Source organism: Dendronephthya gigantea, unplaced genomic scaffold (assembly GCF_004324835.1).
Source record: "Dendronephthya gigantea isolate DGI-Jeju-01 unplaced genomic scaffold, DenGig_1.0 000898F, whole genome shotgun sequence".
Classification (NCBI taxonomy): Eukaryota; Metazoa; Cnidaria; class Anthozoa; order Malacalcyonacea; family Nephtheidae; genus Dendronephthya; species Dendronephthya gigantea.
This window is the reverse complement of record NW_021163908.1, coordinates 1-17,591: the sequence shown is the minus strand read 5'-3', so window position 1 is coordinate 17,591 and position 17,591 is coordinate 1. Positions and strand designations below refer to the sequence as shown.

General features: G+C 39.6%; 3 protein-coding genes and 1 long non-coding RNA gene across 4 annotated transcripts; 2 read left to right on the top strand and 2 right to left on the bottom strand.

The window, feature by feature from the left end:
- Positions 1–2,246: 2,246 nt before the first annotated feature.
- LOC114544673 lies at positions 2,247–4,016 on the bottom strand. Its single transcript, XM_028563249.1, has 3 exons — positions 3,844–4,016; positions 3,283–3,730; positions 2,247–3,202 (listed from the first exon to the last, which is right to left on the bottom strand). The coding sequence occupies exons 1-3, from the start codon at positions 4,014–4,016 to the stop codon at positions 2,477–2,479; spliced, it is 1,347 nt and encodes a 448-aa protein (XP_028419050.1). The 3' UTR covers positions 2,247–2,476.
- Positions 4,017–9,472: 5,456 nt separating this feature from the next.
- Positions 9,473–11,792, top strand: LOC114544670. Its single transcript, XM_028563248.1, has 3 exons — positions 9,473–9,593; positions 9,829–9,904; positions 10,385–11,792. Exon 3 carries the CDS (start codon positions 10,401–10,403, stop codon positions 11,217–11,219), a length of 819 nt encoding a protein of 272 aa, XP_028419049.1. The 5' UTR covers positions 9,473–9,593; positions 9,829–9,904; positions 10,385–10,400; the 3' UTR covers positions 11,220–11,792.
- Positions 11,793–12,713: 921 nt separating this feature from the next.
- On the top strand, positions 12,714–17,565 carry LOC114544672. The gene is made up of 3 exons (XR_003690491.1): positions 12,714–13,346; positions 16,359–16,422; positions 17,477–17,565. It is a non-coding gene; the product is annotated as an uncharacterized LOC114544672 (long non-coding RNA).
- On the bottom strand, positions 16,431–17,565 carry LOC114544669. Its single transcript, XM_028563247.1, has 2 exons — positions 17,472–17,565; positions 16,431–17,391 (listed from the first exon to the last, which is right to left on the bottom strand). Exons 1-2 carry the CDS (start codon positions 17,541–17,543, stop codon positions 16,666–16,668), a joined length of 798 nt encoding a protein of 265 aa, XP_028419048.1. The 5' UTR covers positions 17,544–17,565; the 3' UTR covers positions 16,431–16,665.
- Positions 17,566–17,591: the final 26 nt, after the last annotated feature.

The window sequence follows — 17,591 nt, the reverse complement described above, 5'->3', positions numbered from 1 at the left end:
TGGATATTTTTATTATAATTGAATGGCATTTTTTCAGCTTCCATTATTATGATTATCATTATTATTTTATATTGTTGATAAATCTTTATCAAAGTGTCTAGAGAAAGACAGTTCTTTGATCTAATTATAATCAGTATAACTTATTAAATGCCTGAAGTTCTTCTGCATGGCATATGCAACTCAATATATCACATGTATGTACACTACTAGCTATATAGATAATCTTTGTATGATTATGATTAACAATATATAGTATGTGCTTAATGCAATGTATTCAATCGAATTCCGCGATGAAAACGTGTGCTAGGAAACTGCAGATATGTGACATTCATTGATCGTATTATAATATTTTTGTATAAGTGGATATTTTTATTATAATTGAATTATTTTATGTTGTTGATAAATCTTTATCAAAGTGTCTAGAGAAAGACAGTTCTTTGATCTAATTATAATCAGTATAATTTATTAAATGCCTAAAGTTCTTCTGCATGACATATGCAACTCAATATATCACATGTATGTACACTACTAGCTATATAGATAATCTTTTTATGATTATGATTAACAATATATAGTATGTGCTTAATGCAATGTATTCAATCGAATTCCACGATGAAAACGTGTGCTAGGAAACTGCAGATATGTGACATTCATTGATCGTATTATAATATTTTTGTATAAGTGGATATTTTTATTATAATTGAATGGGATTTTTTCAGCTTCCATTATTATGATTATCATTATTATTTTATATTGTTGATAAATCTTTATCAAAGTGTCTAGAGAAAGACAGTTCTTTGATCTAATTATAATCAGTATAACTTATTAAATGCCTGAAGTTCTTCTGCATGACATATGCAACTCAATATATCACATGTATGTACACTACTAGCTATATAGATAATCTTTGTATGATTATGATTAACAATATATAGTATGTGCTTAATGCAATGTATTCAATGGAATTCCGCGATGAAAACGTGTGCTAGGAAACTGCAGATATGTGACATTCATTGATCGTATTATAATATTTTTGTATAAGTGGATATTTTTATTATAATTGAATTATTTTATATTGTTGATAAATCTTTATCAAAGTGTCTAGAGAAAGACAGTTCTTTGATCTAATTATAATCAGTATAACTTATTAAATGCCTGAAGTTCTTCTGCATGACATATGCAACTCAATATATCACATGAATGTACACTACTAGCTATATAGATAATCTTTGTATGATTATGATTAACAATATATAGTATGTGCTTAATGCAATGTATTCAATCGAATTCCACGATGAAAACGTGTGCTAGGAAACTGCAGATATGTGACATTCATTGATCGTATTATAATATTTTTGTGTAAGTGGATATTTTTATTATAATTGAATTATTTTATGTTGTTGATAAATCTTTATCAAAGTGTCTAGAGAAAGACAGTTCTTTGATCTAATTATAATCAGTATAACTTATTAAATGCCTGAAGTTCTTCTGCATGACATCTGCAGAGCAATGGGTATAATTTTTCCTGGAGTCAAATATGTTGATGCATTAGAAAAAGCCAATATTCCAACCTTATTTGAAAGACGGCAATCTCTATGTACGAAGTTTTTTGATGAAATCGTGGATAACAAGGACCATAAACTCACCAATTTATTACCGGAAAGAACCGACGGTATTAATAATCAGTTAAGGACAAAGAGAACATTTCAAACGATCAAATGTTATACAAATCGTTTTAAAAACTCTTTTATGCCAAATTATTCAAATAGACACACTTCTTAAATGTAAATGTAATCTTGTAGCATGTGATGTCATATAGCTTGTTTAGGTTATGAATTCTAATTTTTAATGCTTGTAGTTGTAAATATATTAATAACTTTTAAAATATACATATTTTTACCATTCATATTGATGTATTATACATTTAATTCAGTCATAATGACTGCGAGATGTATATTTATTAAACGATTTGATTGATTGATTGATATGGGCATGACATACATAGCAGATATATCGATTTAATAAACCTTTCAACAGTTCAATTTGGAATGGACTGTGCAGTATGATATAATTCTGCCTTTGAATGGGGTTGGGAAATTTTTGGTCCGAGGTGAATTTCTATTAATCGATAGTCGTTGGGAAATTAATAGCAAGCGTTTTTTTTTCCAGACTTGATCCATAGCCAGTGATGGACAACTAGAGAGGAGAAAGAGTCAGGATTCTAATAAATCGGGTAAGCTTTAAGCTTATCATTAATAATGCACGCATGTTTCATTCCTGATACACACTGTATATACAAGTAGTGACAAAAGGGTTATTAATATCTAGCTTTGGCCAGAAAAAAACTTTATTTCCTGACATATGTACATTTTCAATACAGAAGCAACAAAATAAATAAATAGCCTAAATTTTCAGTGAAATGTCCGGCTTAAATGTTCAACTATTATGTTCAAATTGGTTGCATGTTCTTTTCAGTTCACATAAACGCCCATTTAGTTCTTTGCTCGGTCGACCAGTTGCATTCTGGGGACTCGAAAAGCCACGCAACGATTTCTCTCAGGCTTTCTGGTAGCACTTCATCATCACGGCGTTGTCTTAACAACGGGATCCAGTAGGAGCGAAGCCCACCGTAGTTCACCAGTATCTCCGTCGGACGTTTCGAGGGCTCCAAGCGCCGTTTCGTTCGTAGAACTAACTGTTCCCCGGTCGTGTCGAAGCGAGCGTTGCACTGTTCGTCTATTCGACTTTCGGTTTTCGCCCAATCCTCTTCCGTCAGAGGGGGCCTTTCCGCTGACGAAAGAGTTCGTATGTGCTTGAATGCTTCGAGCACCCACGGCTGATTTGCAAATCGTCCCAAATTATTGGCCGTTTCCACCTCCGCGTCGAACCATCGTTTTTTTCTGTGCACGAATATCGCGTAGGAACGAGAGCTGCTGTTTTTGTTCATTTCTTCCTCGGTGGTGCTTCGTTCGGCGTAAAGGCAGATATGCGCCCCGCTCTCGATGGGGAACTTGTGTCGTGCTAGGAACAGGCCGTGACCCGAGTTCGGAATTTCGCTTTTCGCGACGAAACATCGGCTTTCCGAAAACGTGCTACATGATACGATTCGAAAAAAAAAGTTGTCCGAATCTTGGCTCTCGGGCCACGATTCACCATCGTCTGCGAGAACTTGCCGCGATCCAGCGCCACTGCAGGCCCATACCTGTGTAAAATAATAATGTCGAAATTATTAGTTGTCATTGTTACTTGTCATGGTCGTTATTATTATTTCATATATTATACCGTAGGATCCTCGGGGCGGTTCAATATCGGACGATATTCTTCGTACGCGTTCACGCCGTGTTGTCCCCACATCTTTCGTATGTCCCACGGCAGGTTCGGGTAGGTGAAGACTTCTTCCGGCAGGCTGAAGATTCCCTCTTTGTCGACAATCGCCGCACGCATCGCTGCATCCACGGCGACGTCTATTCCGGTCGTGTAAAAAGACAGCGTGTACCCGGCCGCGGCGAGTTTCTCGGTCAAGTTATCCAGGCTGCCGTTCTCGTTTCTCGTGAAGACCTGAACCAATCTCCTGCCGAAACGGTCGTGAGGGACGTCGCGCTGGCCGGCCGCACCCGTACCGACGTGCAACAGGACCTCGCTCGCTCGGAATACCAGCTCCCTCGCTGCCCGCAGTGCTTCGATTCCAATATGTCGCGTAAGAACGGCGTCATCGTCGTCGACCCGTCGTCTGGTTGTTTGTAGATACGCACCGAGCACTCCGTCTCAGGCGCGTCGCAGTTTCTAAGCCGGAATCGTAGCTTCCCGTCGTCCGTCGCCAGGTCGTGGAGTTCGCGTTCGCACTCGGATGTCAGCAATATCTCGCCCGAGTCTCCGTCAAACATGCGCAGGCATTTCTTTGGGACGCTGACCAATTCGTGTTCCGCCGGTGTCGGGCTCACGGTTTTCCACGACTGGGGCAGTGGATCCTGCAACTTTCTCTCTCTCAGGAATGGCTGTAAGTATCTCGTCGTCATGCTTTGCACATCTGTGGGCATCGCCAACGATAGCGTGGGAGGGCTAAACGCGGGCGTCGAATTCGAGAAGTATAGCGCCTTGAGCAGACTCGTGGAACTCAGGCCGGTAAACTGAGTGCGCAGACTTTGGGCACGGAAATCGACGTCGTCGCAGTGCATCGGTCTGTCTGCGAAGCGAACCGGTTCGGTTTCCATTTGCGCCGTGGTCATTTCCAAATTGTCGTGGTATCTGCAAAGAAACAAACGTATTGATCGATGGTGAGACGTTATTACCTGCTGTGCTAGTATTAAAGTAAGGCCAGGGGCCCGATCTCCTCCTACCTAGTGTAGGCCTCGTCGAACTGATGACCGCTTTGCACGCTTCGCACGCACAATCCTTCACCATTGCGAGATATCTTCGGTAGTGCTCGGCCCTTATCTCGTCTTCCATCGCGTCGCAGCCGGCCGTATAGTTGACCTTTCGACCGTCCGACTTGGTTTGCCGAACAAATTCTCGCACCAGGTTGCCAATGCAGTGTTGAATGCAATTGCTCACGCCGTTCGGGATTGCCGTTAGCGTGAGAATTTTTTGCACCGGCGTTCTGCTTTTCTCGGAATTCATCTCCTCCCACGTGGATTGCAACGCCGCCACCAAGCCAGCGTCGAGAATCTTCCAGTCGTTCATGGCCCCCCAAAATAGTTCTAATTCTACATGATTTGGGGGCTCGTCTTTCTCGCCGGCCGCCGCGAGCTTTTGCATCATTTGCACTCGCTTTGCTCCCGTGTTGGCTTTCGCAGCCTGGGCGCAGAGAGGTTTTCTTTTCTCCGGCTGCTCGAGACGCGCTTTTTTAGGTGGCCGGGGTGCCGTTTGCGGTGGTGTCATCGGTGCTGGTGGAATTGCTGGTGCTGTCGTGGTGGTGGTCTCCGCCGACTTCGGGAGCAATGCTCGTTTCGTTCCCTCTGCTACACCTGTGGTGCTTGAGCCGGCCGAATTTCGCTTACGGCCGAGGAACGCGTCGCTCGTGCGCGTTCTCTCCTGCCGTTTCGTCACGTTTCTCGCCCTAAAACGCCCGGAGAACCCTTGCCAAGGCCTTTCTTGCTCTTTGGAGGATCGTCGTCAGGTCGATGAGACGTTTCACCGGATCCCTCCGTCGTCGAAACTGTTGGAATTTTCGGGGCGTTTCTCGCCAACTCTTTGTCCATCTGCCTCTGACCGAACAGGCCTGAAAGACACAAAGTAGAACGGAAAATTTAGCAATTGACCGAGCGCGATATTTTTTCAACGCTCGTTTTCTCGCTCGCACCTTTTCCCCTTGCGAAAAGTGACACGTAAAATGTCTGGCACGCGTCGACAACCGCTTGCAGCGTGTCTCCGTCTTCCTCCGGGTCCAAGTTGTTGATCTGCCTCTTTATCGATTTGAAAATATTCTCCACGTAACCCTTGCACTTGTTCATCCTTTTTTGCTTCGCCTGTAAAGTATATTCGAACGCTCGTCGCTCGCTGCATTTATACTCGCGTAATGACGTAATGGCTCGGTCTATTTTTACCGGGGAATTTACCGTAATTACGTCATTTAACAGAGAAGATACGAAAATAGAAATGATGTTTTATTTGTGCCAAAATTATTTATGCACGCTCTCAACTTGTGCTAAAATAAATCAACTGTATCTCTAGAGACACGGGATTGCGATAATGTGATGTATAAATCGAGAACAACACGGCCGGTTTTTCATTCATTTTATTAGTCTAAATAATATAATATATATAACCAGGGGGGGTTCAGCAGATTCATGCGGAGGTTTTCGGGCTACGCAACAGTGCGACGATGTATTGCTTAGATTCCTGACAACATTTATATCAACATTTATGCAATTGATGTCGCTTGATCTCGATTCCTCTATAGATCTACTACGGCCGTTGTTGGACTGATGAGCTCAACGAGCGACAAAAACGAAAATGTCGAAATTTCAACGAACACAGTCGTCGAAGCAAAGACGTCGTCAATGAATATTGCATTGTGAATTGCTCCTTGTAACTGGAGTTATCCCATTTCCGAAAGTCATCTCCTGATTGGTCTTTCTACTTCCACAGCTGAGCTGCGGAAGTAGGAAGACCAATGGAATTGCTTCGCTACTGATCTATCACATTCTGAACACGCTGTTGATAATCGCTTCATTGTTGCTTCAACGCGATGCAACGAAAGAATTACTTAATCCACACCCTGTATCGCATCGTAAGCATGCTTGGTATTGGATAGTAAATTAGTAAATCCACGGATTCCATTTTACCTAGCGTCGAAAATATCTGAATGTATTTTTCCCATTGTTTATTTTGTACAATACATAATTTACATATGCACAACATTTAAATATGTTTCGGCGATCGGGGGGGGGGAATTGAATTCCGGAATTGAAACAAACAACAAGCATGCATGGGTATTAAATGCTTGGAAAATCCTCTCTAAATTTTACGAATTGATCATAAATGGCACGTTTTCTACCCTCGGAAATAATGAAATGATGATCGTGGGCAAATCTACACTACGGTACGTCAATTCATTCATGATTCGGACCTCTTTGTTATCACGAATTCTAGCTTTCAGATCTCAATGTTCACTGAGATATGATATCATCTCAGCCCAGCAATGTAACAGAGAATTTAACCTTTGCACCCAAGGCCCCCAGCCAGAGGTCACTCATTCGAGCAGAGCTCTGCCATAATTAACAAGCCCATTGAATCATTGCATGTGCTTAGTTGTTGCATAGAATATCCATCCTGCATGCGCACACAGAATGTTCACTGAGATATGATATCATCTCAGCCCAGCAATGTAACAGAAGAATTTAACCTTTGCACCCAGAGCCCCAAGCCCCCCAGCCAGAGGTCACTCATTCGAGCAGAGCTCTGCCATAATTAACAAGCCCATTGAATCATTGCATGTGCTTAGTTGTTGCATAGAATATCCATCCTGCATGCGCACACAGAATGTTCACTGAGATATGATATCATCTCAGCCCAGCAATGTAACAGAAGAATTTAACCTTTGCACCCAGAGCCCCAAGCCCCCCAGCCAGAGGTCACTCATTCGAGCAGAGCTCTGCCATAATTAACAAAGCCCATTGAATCATTGCATGTGCTTAGTTGTTGCATAGAGTATCCATCCTGCATGCGCACACAGAATGTTCACTGAGATATGATATCATCTCAGCCCAGCAATGTAACAGAAGAATTTAACCTTTGCACCCAGAGCCCCAAGCCCCCCAGCCAGAGGTCACTCATTCGAGCAGAGCTCTGCCATAATTAACAAAGCCCATTGAATCATTGCATGTGCTTAGTTGTTGCATAGAGTATCCATCCTGCATGCGCACACAGAATGTTCACTGAGATATGATATCATCTCAGCCCAGCAATGTAACAGAAGAATTTAACCTTTGCACCCAGAGCCCCAAGCCCCCCAGCCAGAGGTCACTCATTCGAGCAGAGCTCTGCCATAATTAACAAAGCCCATTGAATCATTGCATGTGCTTAGTTGTTGCATAGAGTATCCATCCTGCATGCGCACACAGAATGTTCACTGAGATATGATATCATCTCAGCCCAGCAATGTAACAGAAGAATTTAACCTTTGCACCCAGAGCCCCAAGCCCCCCAGCCAGAGGTCACTCATTCGAGCAGAGCTCTGCCATAATTAACAAAGCCCATTGAATCATTGCATGTGCTTAGTTGTTGCATAGAGTATCCATCCTGCATGCGCACACAGAATGTTCACTGAGATATGATATCATCTCAGCCCAGCAATGTAACAGAAGAATTTAACCTTTGCACCCAGAGCCCCAAGCCCCCCAGCCAGAGGTCACTCATTCGAGCAGAGCTCTGCCATAATTAACAAGCCCATTGAATCATTGCATGTGCTTAGTTGTTGCATAGAATATCCATCCTGCATGCGCACACAGAATGTTCACTGAGATATGATATCATCTCAGCCCAGCAATGTAACAGAAGAATTTAACCTTTGCACCCAGAGCCCCAAGCCCCCCAGCCAGAGGTCACTCATTCGAGCAGAGCTCTGCCATAATTAACAAAGCCCATTGAATCATTGCATGTGCTTAGTTGTTGCATAGAGTATCCATCCTGCATGCGCACACAGAATGTTCACTGAGATATGATATCATCTCAGCCCAGCAATGTAACAGAAGAATTTAACCTTTGCACCCAGAGCCCCAAGCCCCCCAGCCAGAGGTCACTCATTCGAGCAGAGCTCTGCCATAATTAACAAAGCCCATTGAATCATTGCATGTGCTTAGTTGTTGCATAGAGTATCCATCCTGCATGCGCACACAGAATGTTCACTGAGATATGATATCATCTCAGCCCAGCAATGTAACAGAAGAATTTAACCTTTGCACCCAGAGCCCCAAGCCCCCCAGCCAGAGGTCACTCATTCGAGCAGAGCTCTGCCATAATTAACAAGCCCATTGAATCATTGCATGTGCTTAGTTGTTGCATAGAGTATCCATCCTGCATGCGCACACAGAATGTTCACTGAGATATGATATCATCTCAGCCCAGCAATGTAACAGAAGAATTTAACCTTTGCACCCAGAGCCCCAAGCCCCCAGCCAGAGGTCACTCATTCGAGCAGAGCTCTGCCATAATTAACAAAGCCCATTGAATCATTGCATGTGCTTAGTTGTTGCATAGAGTATCCATCCTGCATGCGCACACAGAATGTTCACTGAGATATGATATCATCTCAGCCCAGCAATGTAACAGAAGAATTTAACCTTTGCACCCAGAGCCCCAAGCCCCCCAGCCAGAGGTCACTCATTCGAGCAGAGCTCTGCCATAATTAACAAGCCCATTGAATCATTGCATGTGCTTAGTTGTTGCATAGAGTATCCATCCTGCATGCGCACACAGAATGTTCACTGAGATATGATATCATCTCAGCCCAGCAATGTAACAGAAGAATTTAACCTTTGCACCCAGAGCCCCAAGCCCCCCAGCCAGAGGTCACTCATTCGAGCAGACAGGCCCATTGCATTGCATGCTGGCACATGTAAATCTGGCTATTATATTTGCAATCATAAACCGATCTAGAGACCTACTAGAAACCTTATGCATGAGGCTTTTTAATCTATGTATATTAATTATGTATTTTTGAGGTAAATCTGACAGATAATCAATTTTGAGTATTTTTTGTAATTGAATGTTGTTAAGCTCATATGGTTTAATACGTTTAATATTTGTCAATCACTTCTCGCTTTTGAATGGGGAACTGCTGTCATTAACAAGTGCTTCTATTGTGTCTTTCCGCCAGGAAGAAAAAGTCACCTCTTTGTCTGAGGAACGCCAGTTCCTGTGCCTTATCTCTCACCATGTCCAATTAGCTAATTCATTAGTGCGGCATTGCGCTAATCTCAAAGTGCCGCGTTTCCTGAATTTAGGAGGCGATGTCCATTAGTAACTCCAAGAAGAAAGAAGGCGTGCCTATCTGTGTTGTATACGTAAATGGTTTGTCGATTATCTTTCATTTTCACTTGAAAGTCATGAAAGAAGCATCTTCAAGGATCATCATTATTATCATCATGAGCCAGGTATACTTATTGTATTTATACGGACTTTATACGGACTATATTTATACCGTTTTTATACCGTATATTTATACTGTATTCATACGGACTATATTTATATCGTTTTATATACCTCCATCCCAGTGATAATCTATTCCGTGTCTTATCAGAATTTCCATTTGTTAGCGCGCTCTGAATTTGAGTAAATTATAGCGGAGGTTTTTTAATTTTGTGTCTTACAAGAGTGCTTTTTTTTCAGGTGAACCATACGCCTGCCTGGAAATCAACGAAACACGTATTCATGCAAAACTGAGAATAATCAGGCTCGATATATTGTAAGTTTGTTTCTTGTTACATACCAATTTTATTTGAGTGTTATGATATTAAACGCATGTAGGGTTAGTAATTGTTAAGGAAAGGTTATTTATTTGGGAAAAGCCCTTAATTTGTCGGCACGCCATATGCATTTTTAGCACGCCTGTATGCCACTGAAGGGTTATTAGCTTTACGAAAAGGTTATGGATCTTGGCAAGATTTAGTTTTTAGGTTAGTTAAAATGCTAGGGTTATGATTTTTAACCCAGGTTAGTAATTTTGAAGGAAGGGTTATATATTTGGAAAAAGTCCTTTATTTCCAGCACACCATTTTAGCATGCACGCATACCTGTCTGCCAGACCTGTTTGCGCATGTAAGGTTATGAACCAATGTTACTAATTTTACGAAGGGGTTAGGGTTAGGGTTAGGGTTAGGGTTAGGGTTAGGGTTAGGGTTAAAGAACATGTCAGTGTTATTAATGAAAATTTATTTATTTTTAGTCTGGATTTTACAAAAATGGAATCTTTAGCTCACATCAAACGAGACAATCAGACTTATCACTGCTTCATAGACGTGTGCGAAAAGATCTTCACAGACACTCCAAAAAGCACCGTTAGAAACTGGCTAAAGTCCCTAAACATCTCGACAACACCCTGTGCCACTTTGGAAGAGAGAATTCACTTTCGTCGACGGAATGCTTCTTTGGGTGCCACGTTTAGCCTTATTCGAGATGAAGACGTGACCCGTTTGATTGCATATCGCAGTGAAGGTGCGAGGAAGCGAGCCAGACATTCTCACAGTAGTTCTGCCACAATCCTCGACGCTGGTGATGTCCCCAGTCCGAGCCTCGCGACCACAGACAATCCAATTGTCAGACATTCTCACAGTAGTTCTGCCACAATCCTCGACGCTGCTGATGTCAAAAGTCCGAGCCTCGCGACCACAGACAATCCAATTGTGTCTTACAATCTCAGCGGCGAGTCAGACAGCGATGCACAAGAACCGCCTGTAGAAAAGAAATTTAAAGATGAAACGACGTCGCCTAAAAGAAATACGTATAGCATCCCATTAGACAGCGCGCCTGAAAGATTGAAGAATGAGGTAAAAGACTTGCGCCATTTCTACCTAAAAGCATTGAACTATAATCGTCCTGGGCCGGCGTTTTCAAAAACGACCGTCGACAAAATGGTTGAAAGAGCCATGAGCTTTATGTACTTCTGCTTGAACGTGAAAAACATTGCCATGTTAACCTTAGATCTATTTAACAATATCGAACTCTATACTAGTTACGTAGAATATTTAAAAGGGACCCGAAATCTTAACCCTCAACTATAGTTGCGCATCTTATAATCGGTATAAACGTTTTGAAATTTAATTTGGCAAACTTTCAACCGAATTCGCCCGACTCGGAGAATGCATCGCGAACCATTTCAGCTTTACAATCATTTCAGCGACACTTTCAGCACGAAAGCAGCATGATATCCAAACTTCATAAGGAGGGTTTTACGAGCAAGGCAACTCAGCAGTTTTATTTCGCGCACGTTTTAGAAACTCTTCGTAACATACGCGATAAGTATTTGGAAACGCATGGCTTGGAAAAAAGTAGGCACTTGCATGATTTTGTACTCTTGGCAACTTACTTAAGAGCCATTCCTGGCAGGTCGAAAGAATTACGGACCATGAAATTGCATATCGAAGCGGACTGCGGAACTTTCGATTTCACTTCGGTGGATGGCGGTAATTTTATCGTATTTCAAGAGGGCAATAGCGTTGTAATCGTGCAATTTGATTTCAAAACATCAAAAAGTATTGGGCCGACCAGAATCGATGTTTCCGATGACGAAGATCTGGTGTATTACTTGCAATTATATACTAAGGCAAGGCCATCTTTACTGCTCGGCAAGTCGCATGATTCTTCTTTCTCAACAAGCGAGGCGCGCCTTTTGATAGCAGCAGTTCAATTGCGAGGTACATTGGCGATATTTTCATGCGCGAGGTTTCCATTCGAGCGAGCACTAATGCGTTAAGGCATGCTATCATCACATATTTCAGCACTTTGGACGACTCCAAAGATATAAATGTTAGAAAAAGTCTTGCGCTTTTAATGAAGCATTCGGTCCGATATCAGGAAAGCACGTATAACGATTTAACACACCACGAGAAAACGCAAAAAGGCCGAGAAGTTATCAGGAAAATTGCGTCAAATATCTTCGGTGAAGCGGATTTTATTGCATTGCCTGACGAAAGCGATTGCCAAAATGATTCCGGGGACGAATTGTTACCAGCTGTCGGTGACATTGTAGCACTGCTTGATCCAGTTTCCACCAAAAATCACATTTCCTTTTTCATAGCAAAAGTCGCGAGATTCACGCAAAACAAGCAGCAAGCGCATTTAATTAGCATGGAGCTTTTGCCGGATTCCACAAATTTGTATAGACTGAAACCAGGCAGAACTTGGAAAGAGTCGGTTAAGGCGTTGGTTTTTCCTATAGACATCGTTTATAATGCGACAAGCAAAGCATACGAATTGCGCACGCTCTCTGATGATATATTCGACATTGTTCATGGTACGTCGAAAAAGTAAAATCCAGAATATATCGAGCATGAAAAAGTCAAAATTTACTAGAGGGTTCTGTTATAATTAATAATCTTGTTCTGTTATAATCATCAGTATTCACTTGTTCAGATTTTGTTGGGATTTTAAATAAATATATGTATTCAAAATCTACACGTTGTGTCAAATTTGAGTTCTCTCACTGAGCATACCCCATTTATCAAATTACCCATCAAAGTTTGCATGAGGAATATTTTTTGTCCTGATTTTACATTCACTTTTATACCTACCTGCATAATTGATACCTAATAAACCTTTTCAGTAATCTATGTGGAAAGATGCGAAACATCCGTCTGCTATATGGGACGCCTTGAGCCTCGTTCTCGTGTTATAGCTTATTTCCAGAATTTATTGGTCAAACTAAAAATCTTTTTCATGCATGCGTTGAAAAAGGATGTTTTGCACCTTGCTCGTGAGGGTAAAACTTAAAATACATTCCATTTAAGGTGGTTCTAAATTTAAAGCTTTGTGTCGTCAAATTGTTGTGACGTATTACCGAAAAGTTCTATTCTATCACTCCATCTTTACGATATAGATCAGATAGCTGAGCCCGATATCATGCATTGCGGACAGCGGCTTAGATACGCGCATGCGGGCATTAACGCAAAACACGAGTTTCATTGATGAAAATATAAAATATGGACAATTTTTTGCAAATATATGCTTTATAACTTCTTTAAATCTCGAATATGGATGTTTATATGAACTTTGAAGGCTGAAGTATTGTTTAAAATCATCGATTCGTCATGTTCACTCCAAAGAATGGCTCGGACGAAGGTTTGCCCTGCTCTCAATAATTACAATAAACCACTTGAAAGCACTTACAAACCTATCAAAGCAATTGTCACGTAAGTTTTTTTTATAATTTTAATACTCGTACTTGCAAAAGAGTCTAAATAGGCAAGTTTGTCTTCGGCAGGCGTGCTATCACTGGTTTAAGATACTATTTTTTAAGATACTTCCTATTATGAATAAATGGGTATTTTTATTAATAATTGAATGGGATTTTTTCAGCTTCCATTATTATGATTATCATTATTATTTTATATTGTTGATAAATCTTTATCAAAGTGTCTAGAGAAAGACAGTTCTTTGATCTAATTATAATCAGTATAACTTATTAAATGCCTGAAGTTCTTCTGCATGACATATGCAACTCAATATATCACATGTATGTACACTACTAGCTATATAGATAATCTTTGTATGATTATGATTAACAATATATAGTATGTGCTTAATGCAATGTATTCAATCGAATTCCACGATGAAAACGTGTGCTAGGAAACTGCAGATATGTGACATTCATTGATCGTATTATAATATTTTTGTATAAGTGGATATTTTTTATAATTGAATGGCATTTTTTCAGCTTCCATTATTATGATTATCATTATTATTTATATTGTTGATAAATCTTTATCAAAGTGTCTAGAGAAAGACAGTTCTTTGATCTAATTATAATCAGTATAACTTATTAAATGCCTGAAGTTCTTCTGCATGGCATATGCAACTCAATATATCACATGTATGTACACTACTAGCTATATAGATAATCTTTGTATGATTATGATTAACAATATATAGTATGTGCTTAATGCAATGTATTCAATCGAATTCCGCGATGAAAACGTGTGCTAGGAAACTGCAGATATGTGACATTCATTGATCGTATTATAATATTTTTGTATAAGTGGATATTTTTATTATAATTGAATGGCATTTTTTCAGCTTCCATTATTATGATTATCATTATTATTTTATATTGTTGATAAATCTTTATCAAAGTGTCTAGAGAAAGACAGTTCTTTGATCTAATTATAATCAGTATAACTTATTAAATGCCTGAAGTTCTTCTGCATGGCATATGCAACTCAATATATCACATGTATGTACACTACTAGCTATATAGATAATCTTTGTATGATTATGATTAACAATATATAGTATGTGCTTAATGCAATGTATTCAATCGAATTCCGCGATGAAAACGTGTGCTAGGAAACTGCAGATATGTGACATTCATTGATCGTATTATAATATTTTTGTATAAGTGGATATTTTATTATAATTGAATTATTTTATTTGTTGATAAATCTTTATCAAAGTGTCTAGAGAAAGACAGTTCTTTGATCTAATTATAATCAGTATAATTTATTAAATGCCTAAAGTTCTTCTGCATGACATATGCAACTCAATATATCACATGTATGTACACTACTAGCTATATAGATAATCTTTTTATGATTATGATTAACAATATATAGTATGTGCTTAATGCAATGTATTCAATCGAATTCCACGATGAAAACGTGTGCTAGGAAACTGCAGATATGTGACATTCATTGATCGTATTATAATATTTTTGTGTAAGTGGATATTTTTATTATAATTGAATGGGATTTTTTCAGCTTCCATTATTATGATTATCATTATTATTTTATATTGTTGATAAATCTTTATCAAAGTGTCTAGAGAAAGACAGTTCTTTGATCTAATTATAATCAGTATAACTTATTAAATGCCTGAAGTTCTTCTGCATGACATATGCAACTCAATATATCACATGTATGTACACTACTAGCTATATAGATAATCTTTGTATGATTATGATTAACAATATATAGTATGTGCTTAATGCAATGTATTCAATGGAATTCCGCGATGAAAACGTGTGCTAGGAAACTGCAGATATGTGACATTCATTGATCGTATTATAATATTTTTGTATAAGTGGATATTTTTATTATAATTGAATTATTTTATATTGTTGATAAATCTTTATCAAAGTGTCTAGAGAAAGACAGTTCTTTGATCTAATTATAATCAGTATAACTTATTAAATGCCTGAAGTTCTTCTGCATGACATATGCAACTCAATATATCACATGAATGTACACTACTAGCTATATAGATAATCTTTGTATGATTATGATTAACAATATATAGTATGTGCTTAATGCAATGTATTCAATCGAATTCCACGATGAAAACGTGTGCTAGGAAACTGCAGATATGTGACATTCATTGATCGTATTATAATATTTTTGTGTAAGTGGATATTTTTATTATAATTGAATTATTTTATGTTGTTGATAAATCTTTATCAAAGTGTCTAGAGAAAGACAGTTCTTTGATCTAATTATAATCAGTATAACTTATTAAATGCCTGAAGTTCTTCTGCATGACATCTGCAGAGCAATGGGTATAATTTTTCCTGGAGTCAAATATGTTGATGCATTAGAAAAAGCCAATATTCCAACCTTATTTGAAAGACGGCAATCTCTATGTACGAAGTTTTTTGATGAAATCGTGGATAACAAGGACCATAAACTCACCAATTTATTACCGGAAAGAACCGACGGTATTAATAATCAGTTAAGGACAAAGAGAACATTTCAAACGATCAAATGTTATACAAATCGTTTTAAAAACTCTTTTATGCCAAATTATTCAAATAGACACACTTCTTAAATGTAAATGTAATCTTGTAGCATGTGATGTCATATAGCTTGTTTAGGTTATGAATTCTAATTTTTAATGCTTGTAGTTGTAAATATATTAATAACTTTTAAAATATACATATTTTTACCATTCATATTGATGTATTATACATTTAATTCAGTCATAATGACTGCGAGATGTATATTTATTAAACGATTTGATTGATTGATTGATATGGGCATGACATACATAGCAGATATATCGATTTAATAAACCTTTCAACAGTTCAATTTGGAATGGACTGTGCAGTATGATATAATTCTGCCTTTGAATGGGGTTGGGAAATTTTTGGTCCGAGGTGAATTTCTATTAATCGATAGTCGTTGGGAAATTAATAGCAAGCGTTTTTTTTCCAGACTTGATCCATAGCCAGTGATGGACAACTAGAGAGGAGAAAGAGTCAGGATTCTAATAAATCGGGTAAGCTTTAAGCTTATCATTAATAATGCACGCATGTTTCATTCCTGATACACACTGTATATACAAGTAGTGACAAAAGGGTTATTAATATCTAGCTTTGGCCAGAAAAAAACTTTATTTCCTGACATATGTACATTTTCAATACAGAAGCAACAAAATAAATAAATAGCCTAAATTTTCAGTGAAATGTCCGGCTTAAATGTTCAACTATTATGTTCAAATTGGTTGCATGTTCTTTTCAGTTCACATAAACGCCCATTTAGTTCTTTGCTCGGTCGACCAGTTGCATTCTGGGGACTCGAAAAGCCACGCAACGATTTCTCTCAGGCTTTCTGGTAGCACTTCATCATCACGGCGTTGTCTTAACAACGGGATCCAGTAGGAGCGAAGCCCACCGTAGTTCACCAGTATCTCCGTCGGACGTTTCGAGGGCTCCAAGCGCCGTTTCGTTCGTAGAACTAACTGTTCCCCGGTCGTGTCGAAGCGAGCGTTGCACTGTTCGTCTATTCGACTTTCGGTTTTCGCCCAATCCTCTTCCGTCAGAGGGGGCCTTTCCGCTGACGAAAGAGTTCGTATGTGCTTGAATGCTTCGAGCACCCACGGCTGATTTGCAAATCGTCCCAAATTATTGGCCGTTTCCACCTCCGCGTCGAACCATCGTTTTTTTCTGTGCACGAATATCGCGTAGGAACGAGAGCTGCTGTTTTTGTTCATTTCTTCCTCGGTGGTGCTTCGTTCGGCGTAAAGGCAGATATGCGCCCCGCTCTCGATGGGGAACTTGTGTCGTGCTAGGAACAGGCCGTGACCCGAGTTCGGAATTTCGCTTTTCGCGACGAAACATCGGCTTTCCGAAAACGTGCTACATGATACGATTCGAAAAAAAAAGTTGTCCGAATCTTGGCTCTCGGGCCACGATTCACCATCGTCTGCGAGAACTTGCCGCGATCCAGCGCCACTGCAGGCCCATACCTGTGTAAAATAATAATGTCGAAATTATTAGTTGTCATTGTTACTTGTCATGGTCGTTATTATTATTTCATATATTATACCGTAGGATCCTCGGGGCGGTTCAATATCGGACGATATTCTTCGTACGCGTTCACGCCGTGTTGTCCCCACATCTTTCGTATGTCCCACGGCAGGTTCGGGTAGGTGAAGACTTCTTCCGG